This window comes from Bemisia tabaci, chromosome 6 (assembly GCF_918797505.1).
Source record: "Bemisia tabaci chromosome 6, PGI_BMITA_v3".
NCBI classification, from domain to species: Eukaryota; Metazoa; Arthropoda; class Insecta; order Hemiptera; family Aleyrodidae; genus Bemisia; species Bemisia tabaci.
The window spans coordinates 33,636,045-33,650,457 of NC_092798.1; the positions used below are offsets into that span (position 1 = coordinate 33,636,045).

General features: G+C 33.7%; 1 protein-coding gene across 5 annotated transcripts in view; it reads right to left on the reverse strand.

The window, feature by feature from the left end:
* Positions 1-3,270: 3,270 nt before the first annotated feature.
* Positions 3,271-14,413, reverse strand: part of Pkn (serine/threonine-protein kinase N) — a 111,450-nt gene continuing 100,307 nt past the window's right edge. For all 5 annotated transcript variants that reach the window (XM_019059959.2, XM_072302006.1, XM_072302008.1 and 2 more), the window contains 7 exons: positions 13,283-13,435; positions 12,080-12,259; positions 11,165-11,316; positions 10,316-10,535; positions 9,452-9,559; positions 8,389-8,529; positions 3,271-7,903 (listed from right to left, as the gene is read on the reverse strand). In XM_019059959.2, the coding sequence (XP_018915504.1) occupies positions 7,760-7,903; positions 8,389-8,529; positions 9,452-9,559; positions 10,316-10,535; positions 11,165-11,316; positions 12,080-12,259; positions 13,283-13,435 (1,098 nt within the window). In that variant the 3' untranslated portion in view covers positions 3,271-7,759. The remainder of the gene's footprint in view (positions 7,904-8,388; positions 8,530-9,451; positions 9,560-10,315; positions 10,536-11,164; positions 11,317-12,079; positions 12,260-13,282; positions 13,436-14,413) is intronic.

Below are 14,413 nucleotides of genomic sequence, written 5' to 3' on the forward strand. Positions count from 1 at the left end.
GCACGCCGTTTCCGGCGGAAATAACAGGCGAGGGGGGAGGAACGCTGAATTACACTCAAAAAATGTGCGTGGATCTCGTTGCAGATGAGCTTACTCTTTTCATCTGCTCGTTTCAATGGCAGCTATGGTATCTACGCAAGTGGATGAAAGATGTAGACTCTGTCTGAAACGAGGTATACACAAATAAAGCATAGTTAAAGCAATAAAAAAAATAATAAATGTGCACCACGCTATTAACCGCAGTAGCAATGACCTGTTGAGAAAAACTTTCAAAACCTCTCAAAAAGCTGTTAAAATATTCATTTGTCGAATTCATTCGTTGCCTATTTTTTAAGTAAAATTCAACTATTCGTGAAATTTACTTGAATACAGACTTTAAAAAGTAACTACTTTTTGAACGTTAATTAACATTTCTCAAACATTTTAAATGTTGAACAACTACAGCTGATATTTAAAAAGTTTTCCAACACTATTCTACTTAACCTCACGCTTTCGTGAAGTTTTCTTGAAGAAATGCCCCCCCCCCCCCCAAAAAAAAAAAAACACTGTACAAAAATACGAATATTTCAGCAGTTTTTTGAAGAGTTGACTTTTTTCAAATTTACATGTTCTTGAAAGGCTTGTTTAAAAATTGTTGCTACTAAGGTAGCATGGTGTAGGATTAGTGTAGTATTATTTCTACCTTACTTCCAATATTGCTGCAATGTTTAGGAACATCCTCCCTAGCAGTAGCACATCAACAATCTTTAATATTTGTTTTACCAAGATAGGTATAATGTGGCTGCAATGTAAAAATCCAAGATTTTCATTAATGAACTTCATAAGGTTGCATTATAAGCTTTGTAGGTACTGAAAGAAGGAAATTTTTGTGAAGAAGTTGTTTTGAACTTGTTCTGCAGAGAAATAAGTGTCAAAATTTATGAGGCATTTCACTTGATGTGATTTTTCCTTTATTTCTTTTCAAAGTTTTGTTTCTTTCTTTCTCTTCCTATTTTTTTTTTCTGCAACCTTAAAAAAGATACAAAGGAGAGATGGGTGAAAAAAATCAAGGTCAATATTCAATGCTCAAAACGGTTAGCTCGAAATGATATTGATGCCACCTTTTTCCTGAAGTATAATTTTAGTTCTGCGACACCTGGTTTGATAATGATGCAGAGATAGTCAAATCAGGCAGATTAATAAATGCCTGGAGCAGTTGGTCAAACTTTACAGAGGTCTTTTATGCATCCAACAAAGATTTCAAGATTTAGAATATTCTTTGAATAAAATTTAATGTATTGATTTTACTTTGTTACTACTTGCTGGAATTTTCTTAGCTAATTTTTCTTTCTAGGTCATTGATACTTCGTCACACAAAATTTTGTATACTACTTTGTACATACACCAAAAAACATTTGTAGATATCTTTTCACAGACCGAAATTTTTTGGAGGTTCTTTACCTACAGAGATTGATTTTCTCCTGGCAGAACTAATCACACATCTTAAAATGCCGTTTAAAAGGGACTAAAGAAAAAAAAATTACCTTCCAAGTGGATTTTGCCGAGCTCACCGAAATACAAATTAACGGAAAAATAGGATATCCTTAACATCATGATTGTATGAAATAGCTTGAAATAAAAGCGTTGTAACTAACTTTTTAGAGAAAATGGAACTATTCATATTTTTAAAATGGCTTAGTGGGGCCCTATAAGTATGATCACATTTGTTAGAAATCTCTAACACAAGGCACAAGATGCTAAGCTTCAAACATTTTAAATTACATGGGAAGCAGTGCATCTGTTGGGCAATTTATGAACGGTAGCTTGAAACGAAAAAACTATAGTTATAACCCTTCTGCTTTAATCTACTGATGTAAACCATGTCATTTCTTTTACTATTTTTTGTTTCCCAATCTTTCGAGTTCGAACTCATTTTAATGACAAACAACACAGCTCTTTTGAAGGGTCATGGAGAATTAATCTTCATTTGAGGAGTATATTCTTACATCATATTCCAACAACTGTTCCTCTTCAAAGCATTTCCCTCTGCTTTTGAAGGTATGACTTCAATGTGTTTTAAGGGAATTTTTCAAGCATGCGTTTTGATTACTCATTTTTCAGTAAGATCAGAAAAATATGTTCTTTTCAAAGTTTGAATTAACATGAGGTCATTGAATGTCAGGTGTGGACTGTCAGGAGGTGCTAGAGGATGGCAGTGCCCCTGGGAGGGGAGAACTCTTTTGTGAAAAAGAGTGTGGGTATGAATCATGATGAAGGATTCATCATGACTGAGTAGCCACACATTTCATTTTCTCAATGATATAAGAGAGATTACCATTACACATGCCATAAAAAAACTTGTGTAATACATAAATACAATGTTTAAAAGAGGTTCGGTGATGAAAATTGCATGTACGTATTGCAAAAGGTACAAGGGGCATTCACTCGTTGAATAAGCATACGTACATCTCTTGAATTAGTTCCATTTACTAAACAGTGATAACTCAGAATTTTCATTGAACAGAAAATGTATGATGGGTTTAAGCAAAATACTTTGTCTCAGACAACTGAAAAAAGGCTAAAATTTTGTAAAACATAAGAAGTTTTGTACATTTCATGTTAAAACTTGTATTGAAAAACTCGAAAAAGCCCATCGTTCACTTTCTTAAATCCAGTAAGTTTGCCACTTAAATATTGATGAAATTTGGCACATTTTCCAGACTTCCGACTTCCCAGTTTGGTCCTGAGGTATCTTCAAACCTACATATCAAGTCAGTAAGCCAGAGAGAAAGAAAAAGTTGCAATTTGGATCACATTTTGCATTTAGGAACTAAAATTTCTGGCTCATCTGTAAAAATACACATGTGCATAGGAAATCTAACAGTACTAATGTTGTTTCTAATTTGAGCTAGAAATTGTGGTTTCTAATTGCAAAATGTTATCCTGTGACGAACTATGTCAGTCGTTGCCCAACCTCCTTTCAAGTTTCATTTTCTTTTTACAAAAACACCGAATAAAATCCTGTGTTGAACTTTTGTAAGTACATGTTTCAAATTTCATAGGAGACTGGCAAAAAGTTTCAAGACATAGTGTTAAAATAAAAATATTAAAAACTCACTTGAAACGTCAAATTATTAGTACAGCGGACATATTACACCAGTAGTTAGGTTTATTCTATTTAAATCCGTTGAATTAATGTAAATAGGCTTGGATGCAACACAAAATGCAACTTTTTTGCTTTTAAAAATTGCTGATGTATCATTCTGGCATCAGAAATTAAAAGTCCTCTGCTATTTTTAAAATCACTTTATTTATAATACAACAATGAGTTTGAATTAAACAAAACTTGATTCAACTTGATAAAGACGAGAAGAAAATATAAAATAAAGAATAAAATTTAAATTAAAAAATTATAACAATTCTAATTGATAACATTGATTTGTGTCATATAATACAAATTTTCAATTTCTATCATTCTTACATGAATTCACGCTTTTATCGGTCAATTTAAGGCATTTTGATCACATCCTTGGTTGCAACAATGAAAGCGGTATCATACAACACCATTACATTATTAGCAGGCGTAGATTAATTAGATAAAATTAAATTAGAGGATTAATAAAAAATAATTTTTGTACAGCTAATAGGACTTTGTAAATAAATTAAAAAAGGTTAGGTCAAACCTGATACAGTTTTTACAATTTGAAACTGAAAATAATATGATAGGATTTAAAAAATAAAAACACTAAAATTAATGATTTAGAGAATGCCTTCAAACAATGACAATATTCAACTTGAATTTCAGCTGCGCAATCTCTTAGCTCAGTTCCTAACCATTAATTTACTTAGAACAGGAAAGGAGAGTTCATCTCACATCACCCAACCTACTTATGTCTTTACAGGGGAAAAACGATTGATAAATTGATTCCAGAAAAAAACTGAGATACAGGGTTCACAAGAGAAAGTGACATGAGGACTATAATGTAGCAAGAAATATTAGATGTGGGTTCTAAATTTCCTCATAAAGCATTCTAAACCAGAAAACAAGAGGAAATTTTAGAATCTCTTTAAAAGAATTCTTGGCAAATCAGTAAAGAGAAGAAATTGAAGAAAGGAGGACCAATAGAAACTCATTTACTCATTTACTCTTTTAACTCATTTTCTGGGCTCTGAAACTGGCAACACTCAATGGAAAAATGTACAGAAAATGTATTTCCGAACAAGCCAAAAAATATAACTAATATCCACTCACTCAGACACGTCAGCTCTAAATGCAAACACACACATTTAACTTACAATAAAAATAGAATGGAATACATTCACCAATGAAACCAGTTTAAGTAAGTTAGGAGCTCAAAAAGATTCTGGATGTTTTTAAAATATGATTAAGAAATTCACTGCCAAACAAGTCATACAGATAGTTTTCTTTGTTTGCCATTTGACATAGTACTGCAAAATTTATTCAACTAGCAATGGCAGTACACAGCAGTTGGAATTTGTTTTTTTATCATACCTTTCCTTAGTACACCAGGAAGAAGTACCCAAAAACCATTTGCAGTAAACGTATTGAACATTGAAAGTTAAGGAAGGCAATTAAAAAATACAAACTTAAAGAGAAAAAAATAATAACATTTCACAGGAAGCTTCAAATTAAATCGTTTATCCAGCTTGTGACTTTTTGCATCAATCAGAATACTAATTTTCAAGGACAATCTATTTGTCATCTGGCATATTTGCATTTTTAACCATTAATTAATAATGAGGCTGGGTACGTTTGGAAAGACTAACAATAAAAAAAACAAAAAAACAGAAGGGCAAAAGGTTAAATTTTGGTTAGTACAACTAGTCCACCTGCACTGGAAAGTGTGAAAAATTTTGGCAAGAGTGACTCACAAAATTTGGTAAATTGAAATCTAAGTGCTTGAGTTGTTTACAGACATTGTTCTCGTTTAGCGCAATTGGGACGTTTTATCATTTAGTACAAATCTCTTTCCATCTCATTTTTTAAGGACAATTAATCTTAAAAAAAAAAAACATCAAGATGTTGCAACAAAAATCCTGACAGAAAGCAAGAGTTATCAACGCGCGATGAGAACAAAATGTCAGTTATTTCGATACTCAATCAATATAAAAGCAGTTGAAATGCACTAAATAAATATAACAAATGCACACAATGGGAATTTCAAATATGGAAGCTTTCATGCAGACACTGAACAAATAGTAATAAATGAAGAAATCATGTCAACAGATTTGATGGCGTCTTCAGCATGAGCAGTAGATGACACAAAGATAATGACAGTTGCTTCGGTAAGTTTTAACCAGAAATAAAGTTTGAATGAAAGAAAAATAATAACTGTTGAATACTACAATTGTAAGGAAGAACACCATATGAGCCTTCAGGCGTTGCCAAATTTCCTTTGATAAAATACGAATTTATTGAGTTATTTAAAAAAATCCTTAATCCAGGGAAACTTGCCAACTCTCAAATGTCCATACACCGTTCTTCCTAAGCATGGCAGAGTAAATCACCTAATAGGCATCAGCAGACAGATCTTGCTTTTCCTATCTCTCTCACTAAAAATACGCAGTTTTCATGCCACAAATTGAAAGCTGTGTTCATATATGAGAACGACAGTACACTTAGACAAAAAATAGCAATCTAGGCTTGTAGAAATCAAATGTTCGTAAAAAACTTCAGAGAGAAACTTCCAGCTTCATGTGTGTTTCTTCTTGTGAGAAGAAAAAAGACAGGAAGTGCAAACAAGATATATTGGTGTTCTATCCATCAGAAAATACTTGAGCAGTTGAAACAAAACAATCACTGATACAAATTTATTGTTTGAAAACAATGAACAAATTCAAAGAGGACATTACTCCAGCATCTGAGGACGTTTCTGACCAAACAGCGAACACCCATGAGAACATTGCTAAAATAGTGCAACTTTGTATTTTTATACAGGCATCTAAAGGCACTTACTTTCTACATTTTCCTTCGAGAAAAATCAGCATGACACGGAAAACATTTCAGACAAATAACAGGACAGAGCGTATAGCTTTCTAAGGAAAGAAGTTAAGAGGATGCACAGTCATAGAAATGTTGACACAAATATATCTTCAATGAAACTCCCGAAACATGTATCTCATGTGCTGTGTTTTGAGATTTCCGCTCCCATTTTATTTTTTTTGAAGGAAAACAAATCAACATGATTCCTTGGAGTTTTCACAGAATTTTCTTTGCAAAGAGTGGAAATATTACAGAAGTCTTAAAGAATTGACATTGAGTAGTTTCCCATTTAAAAGATAAAGCATGATGGGAAGTCTGCACCATCGCAAACCGAGATATGTGTTTTGGAAGATTCACCATTGATATGCTGTTTGGTCATAAAAGCTCTTGAACAGCTCATGATTCCAATTAAAATATGAAAAAAGAACAAAGAGGATGAAATAAAAAATTAAAGCATGATAATACATGTTGAAAAATCACCGAGACAAATGAATGATAAAGGGTTAAAAGCGTTAAAACATTTCCTATCTTTTAGGAGGATGCAGAAAATCCTGGAAAAGATCCGAGTTATTTTGAGCAGAGAGGGCAAATATCTTACAGAGATCAATTTTCCTTGGATTAGTCTGCTGTTCAAAATCAACTTCTTTACTTAAAAAAAGTTTTATTAAAATAAGGCCACGTTTCGAGACTTATTTCAATGCACATACCAAAAAAAAGGTGATAATATTCCTTTTGTATAATATTAAGCTTTTGCATCGTGCGAGTGAATTTAGAAAGGTACAGTTGAAATTGAACCCATCTGTAGTATAGAGATCTATCTGAGGACTCCTGAGGCAAAACGAATAGTCATGAATTTTTTCATGTCTTCCCAAACCAAAATGAAATTGTTCCTTCAACGACCAAATCATCAATTTCCCACCTTCGTTAAAATAAGAGTTTTTCCAAGTTCTCTCTATTGTTTACAGTTAATTTTTTCTTCAATTTTTTCCTTGATATTCCATCTTCTCCAGCTTTGTAAAAATCCTATCAATGAAAATGCAGGATGTCGCTTACAGAATTCAATAGCCAGTGACAATTCGTAATTCACAGAAGTGCCAAATTCACCATTTTTCTCTGGCACAGTATTAAAAAAATGTGGGATAAAATTAATAAAAAACTAGCAATACTAATGTCCTCCTTCAATATCCCTCTTACAGCTATTGATTTTATAAATACACTTTTTGAGAAAGAATTCAGGTTCTAAAAACTGATCTTTTCGGTAGATTAGCACCACTGGCTAAGCTTGCAACTGCACAAATACAGCTATATCTCACACTTAAATGTGATGAACGTCAAAACTCAATCGATTTGTACATCAAAAAGGCAATGAAAAAAGATCCGAGGACAGATCTGATTACATGAAAAGTAAAAAAATTGGTAAAAGCCACAGATATTGAGAGTAATTCCCAGCTTTTGTCTTCAATAGATGCTTTTATTTCCAGACAAGTAACGCTCGCTATAAACTAAGAAGTGATTTAAAATAATTTGCCACCATTGTATTATTCTCCGAGTTCCTTACTTTCAAAAAAAATTTGTGATGGTTAACGAGAGTCGAATCCAGCAAAAATTTGAAAAAATTCAACAACTAAACATTAAATTAGTGCTCCTGTACAGACCTAAAAGACAACGTACGGCATTGTCACTCGATTGATCAAACACTGAATAAAATCCCAAGGGGAAAAACTATTTAACAATTCAGAGAGTGCAGATGACATTGATGTACGCTGCCGACTTTAGTCAACACCAGTCTGCCATGTAAGTGAAGTCTTTGAAGAGGAGTTGATCATCTTCAGTCAACGGTCTAGGGTCTTTAGGTGGTGTTAGCTGCGGCTTTTCACATGTGAATTCTTCATCAAAGTTGCTCACATCTTCCACAGATGTCTGAAAAATTAAAAGGATGAGTAAAAATAGCGTAAAAAGATAGTCGAAACCATAGTTAGGCTCTTTAAAGGCATTGCCCTTCATTTGAATTTAAGCAGTGTGATATGTCTTTTCTCATTGAAATTCCATACAGAAAATGATATGTGTGACAAAAATGACTGAAAGTAGATCCTAACCAAGATATTAACATTTTCCAACTCTTACATTTAAACTTTCCACTCATAAAAAAAAACCAGGACCTCCCATGGTTAAATTGCACACTAAACATAGCCATAACAGTCTATGATATATGGAAAAGGGCAACCTCAATCAGCTGTGCTCATCAAATATACTCATGAGTCATCTCTGGGCCTTGGTACTAGAGTATGTATGTATTTTTATCACTTTTGATAGGTTATTTTCTCCAGAGCTTTTGCGATTTTTCGGCATATTTGCTCATTTATGGCGAGAAATGAAAAATAGAGACAAAAATAAAACATACGCACCACAGTAGGAACGAATGGTGGTTTCACTTTCCGTAAGAGCAGGTCCTCCCAAACGATTTGTCGGAAGAATGCTTGTTTCTTAACATCCTCAGCGTCTCTTTCACTTGAGCCTAAACGCCTCTCGGGATTCTTCCTCAGCAACTAGACAAAGGGACAGACATATAAATAAGACATTAAAACCATTCAAACCCTTGTGTGACTTGTTCTGAAGGACTACACAAAATGTGGACACAAGGAGAGGGACCTTAGTGCAAGAAAGCAAGTTGGTCCTGTGGGTGATCTTTGTGAGGTTCCATCAGGAAATCGGTACTTGAATTTTTGACATGAAGCTTTCTCTAACATCTCGAAAAGTGAGGTACTTCAAATAATTTTTGTGTCAACATGTCATCATTTGCACAAAGGAGCGAATCTTCATTGCAATGATTCAGTATTTCTTAGTATATTTCATTGGTTTATAAGAGAACCGTCACATGAATTTTCGCAAAATTCATAAGGATTTTCCTTTTTCTTTGTGAAATTTGACTAAGAAATTCTAAGACAAATAAGTGAGACGATTCTTCCGTGAAAAAATAAAATGGTCGTAGAAATACTGAAACAGTGCATACCGTATTGCAGGAAATGATGAATGGAAGGCTTAAAGTTGCATTTAAGTGCCAAGATTTCGATCTCCTAGCATATCAGATAACAACTGAAAAAGGCTTACATAAATATGTCTTTTGAATGGAAATAATTATTTGACAATGTTAACTCCTGTTTCATATGACTTTTTCCAGCATTTTTTGTAATAAAAAAATCATTAAACAAACTGATAGTAATATGAGGTGCCAGTACATCAATTCTAACTTGTCAAATACTGAGGTCACTTACCTCATGGCTATCTTCTTTTTAAACTTTTTGACTATGGATATTTTCACATTTTTTTGTCCGATACTAAATTGTTTGGTTGCGGTGGGACCTAAGTCCTACTTTCTATTCAAACATGCTTCAGTGAAAACAATTTTAGGCTAGAGCTGACCCTAGATTTGTCCAAGTACACATAAAAACAACACTTGAAACTACATACCCTCCTCATGATAGAAATAGCTTCTAAGGATAAGAACCGAGGGTACCGCACTTCGTCATTTACAATTGAATCAAACACTTCTTCTTCATCATCGCCAGGGAACGGAGACTGTGAACAAAATTAGAAATTATGAAAATGGTAGATAAAGCGCTTTCGAGTAAAAATGTGATGAATTCAAGTATTTTTATCCTAGTTATTGAATGCACCTCTGCTGATGATTTTTAAATTTTACTCTTAAGTATTGTTGACAATCAATTGAACTTGATGTAAATCGAATTCACTCGTCTATAGGATGAATTATCCAAATTAAAATCGAAGAACCAGAAATAAGGCAAAAAAAGATTTGCTAACTCTTGATCCAAATGTCCTCTTATTGCAGATCTAATTTTCTGTGAAACGCATCTAATGAAGATTTAAACTTTCCCATAAATTGAAACCAGTTGATGAAAACGAGTCTACTATTTGAGAGGTCCGCCATTAAAACATTTAAGAAAAAAATTATACACATGTATGGATAAAATTTACTGCAGTTTAAATGGTGGGATCAAATCTCCTTTCCTTCAACCTACAGTCTTCAAAGGTGGCTTTCAAATATTTGGAGGTATATTATATAAACAATTGGTTCTTTACCACTGAGAGTTTCAATTGAATTAAAACAATTTTTTCAATTGATTTATTCTCAATTTTCATCCTCTTTTCTGGAAGTAAACACAACTTTAGAAAAAAGAAAGAAAAAATACCAAAAATCTCCTGAGTCCTGATCATTTCGATTTTTACATTACAGTGTCAGCTCTACTTTCCTCTGGTAAACTTAGGGTAAATTAGCTATTTTCGGAAGTGATGAGTAAGTCAACATCAACTCACCTCTCCAACCAGCATTTCAAAAATGAGAACTCCAAGACCCCACCAATCTACTGCCCGAGTGTAGGAGGTTTCGGTTAGCACTTCTGGGGCTAAAAATTCCGGTGTCCCGCAAAAGGTGCCAGTTCTGTCTCCGTAACCCATGCCTTCTTTACACAGGCCAAAGTCGGCTATCTTCACATAACCATCAGTGTCTAATAAAAGGTTGTCTAGTTTTAAATCACTGTAAAATAATAGAAATTCGAGTTAAAATAGGATACATTAAAAAATAAATTTGAGACAGAATGAAACCAAATTTTTGTTATACTGCCTGGTAAAAAATTGAATTTTTTAAACAGAAGGTTAACAATTTCATCAGCAAACAATTTTATAAACAACAGTTTAGAAACAATTTTATCTAAAACCTCGGTCACTAAAAGCTTCCAGGGGTATGAGAGTGCAAAGTCGATGAGAGCATTCACTAAAGCTTGAGGCAACATGAGATTACAGGTTTTTTGAAAAAAAAACAATTGTAAAAAAAAAATACCATTAATTGATTTTTTTTTTTTTTTATTTTGAAGAGGTAATTACATTTTGTAAAACATGATGCACATCTTGATCAGATAAAGGATCAACTGGTTGTTTCTTGTATTATTATTTATTTCCAGTCCTCGATAACTTCAATGACTCCAAATTTTTTTATTTCAGACTTCAATAGCTGTAAACCTTGATAGCCTTGAATTGTCGTGAACTCAAATTTTTTCTTACTTGTCTTCAACTTTGAGTTAACGAGGTTTGAGTGTTCACATGTTTGATACATAGATTATTGCGTATGTCGAAAGATGATTTAACTAAAAATTTATGCCAACTCACCGATATATAATCTTGCTTTCATGCAAGTATTGAAGACCAAGAACAACACAAGCTGCATAAAATACAGCGCGGGGCTCGGTGAATACATCAGCATGGATGTGCATCATGAGGTCACCACCAGCTGCATATTCCATTACAAAACATACATGGTCCTGAGAAAAAGAAAGAAAAAAAATTGGTCAATTAAATGTCATTTCAAGGAATTCTGGCTCTCACAAAATCAAAATTAAATTTTTAAAACTACCTTTTCCTTCTAAAGTGCAAACTGCTGTTTCTTTCTTTCTTTCTTCTTGTTAAAAGAAAAAAAAAAAACAAGTAGCTCATTGGACCTCTTTCAGAAGCCAAATAAAAGGTCTGGAAGGGACAAAGTCATCCAATAGTAGTCGGTGCTGTGTTCTAATGAAATCTTGCATCACTCATAGCATGCGCAACTACCAACGTCATTGTCTACCAATAGAAAACTGAAACAACAGAGTCCAACTTCCAACTTCATGGGTTGATCTACTCCGTAATTCCACAATCAGTTGCCTTTGCCTTTACCACAGTTGTTGATATGATCTACTATCAGCTTCTCCAAAGAGCCAATGACCGTTGCTGAAATATAATCTTATGCATCATGGCAGTGAGATTATTTGTATTTTCTCTACTTTTAAACATTTCTGGTACAGACTTAGAGGGCTCATACATAAGGCAAAGAAAAAGAAGCACTGAGATAAGTAAAGGACCTAGACCCGATTTACGAGTGTACAACAGCAAAACTGCTGCAAAACTAGATCCCGAGAGGGCACCTCTATCAAGCAAGTTCGCCGTTGATTGCTACTACTACCACTACTACCTGAGACAGTTAAGATCTTCCTAAAGCATCATTAGAGTAAATTGAGCAATTAAATTAGTTGTTGCTTAAAAGCATTTTACCTTTGTCTGGAAACAAGCAAACAGATTGACAAGGAATGGATGCCTCATGGTGTTGGCAACTTCGAAAATTCGCTTTTCTGACAGGAGTGATTCTACTTCATCGCGAGCAATTATGTCTCCTTTCTTCAAAGCTTTAATGGCAAAGTATTCACCGGTGTTCCGATATTGAGATAAAATGACCTGAAAAAAGCAGTCGCCATTGTTAAAATAATTTCATTTCATTATTACACAGAAAATCTTTCTAATTATACAAGATTTCTATTCCTCTGAGGAATTACGAGAATTAATTATCACTCTAGATAGAAGCAATATATGCTTGCAAATATGGGTGCCATATTGCCACATTGCCATATGTGAGCTGATATTATAACACTATTTTTTGACCTTCATAAAGTTGAAATGGTGTCATTCTGGGTATTATTTTCTCGTAATATTTTGGAAATCAAAACTTTTGAACGAATTCTATAAAAATCTTTCGCTTAATACTTACATTTGGGTCACTATGACGTGCTGTACATGCGGTACATTCCTATCAAGGATTAAGACAAACCTGCGCTATCCCGTGATACCATTCATACCTATTTTACTTAACAATTTAATGATAATCGCTTAAGATACATTACTTCCCCATTACAATACAGAGTAAGTGCTCCAAAAAGCATCAACTCTTCAAGATGAATTTGACCTTACCAGCCAAAGAGGCAACATCAGCCATGCTAACAGATATGGGGGAGGCTTGCCTCATTTTCATTCTAAAGTAAGATATAAAAACTTGGTGCTTGCTATCCTGATTTAAACTTTTCCAAGATTCAAAAAATAATAAAATTTAGAGGTCTTCAGCATTCTTCTTACCGTTAGGAATTTTTCTATCATGAAAAAGTGCTTTGAATTCAAACTTCCTCATTTAATTAAAAAATGCAGACGGAATTAATGCTCCACCATGTCACGATGACAAAACTTTTTTGAAATCAACAAAGAACAAAAAATTAACCATACAAGGGTGGAGAGACAACTAAGAAACTTAACAACTTGAAGCAAAGAGGATGGGGTCACAGGCCCCCGGAAATTTTTTCCAAAATAATTTTGTTTTTATAAGACATACACATTTAAAACAAAAAACAGGCCTTGCTAATGATTCGGAAGAAGCTTCATATAAAATTTAATAAAAAAACTTGAGGCAGTTTATACATCGTAAAATCTTACCTTGCCAAAATGTCCTCTACCTAAAACACTTAGGAGCTTGAAATTCTCCAGGTTCATAGATGGCATCAGCATAGAATGTCTTGGAGATTCATAAGCACTATCTCTATATTCTAAAACTCGGGCAGTCAAAGGCCGCTCAAATAGAGGAGGTGACTGAAAACAAACCCAGAATTATGAAGTTAAATCCTAGTTTACAACTGATGAATATATGAAAATCTGAATGAAGTTGTTCAAAAAAAGAGATAAAAGGTAACGCTTGTAAAGCAATTGAAAGAAGAAAAAAGATTAGGTTTGGTAAAATTAGCATTCCTTCTGACAGAGATGATGGTCGAACGTGTGATCTGAATATACTTGGGTAATTATCTTATAAAACGTATTACACTTGACCACTAGTCTCTTGTTATCACACAGTTCTGATTTTAAGAGAATAAAATAAAGATTAAATTTTTCCAGACAAGAATTTGAAGGGAACACTACACAGTGGGTCCAAGCAATTTGACACCAGCTAAATTTTGTTACTGTCCAATAGTATATTCCTTTAAATCTTGAGAAGTGTTAGGCTCAATAGGCGAATATTTAAAAGCACCAATATCAAGAAAAGCAAAACTGATATGCAAAATTATCAGAGTCTGTACACGCATCTTCTAGGAAAAACGTTGCAACTCCAGACAGGGGCTCACAAAGAGCTCTCCTTTCTTTATCAGCCAAAGAGGATCTGAAGTTAAGACACACACCTCTAGATTGCTGCATTTCTTGGTCAAAAACAACCAACATTTTTCCAAGTCACAACATACAACACATTGTCCTGTTGTTTGAAATCCAACACAGAAGAGATACGGCATCTTTGTATGAAAAGCCAGTGTTAAAACTCTAGACCATCCGAATTTTTTTGATATTGGCACATGGAGAGCTTGTTCTTTGAAACACTGGTTGCTTTAATAACAGAATTTAACTAGCGCCAAATCTCTTGCTTTTAAATGCAAGGTCCTTTCTGACCTTCAAAAATTTAACCAATAAAATCTGGCATATTAATATAAAGATTGTTTCCACAGACAAGTTACAATACCTTTTCTATTCTCCTGTAAGTAAAATGTAGGTGAAATTTACGCCAAAATTGTGTCAAATTTTAAA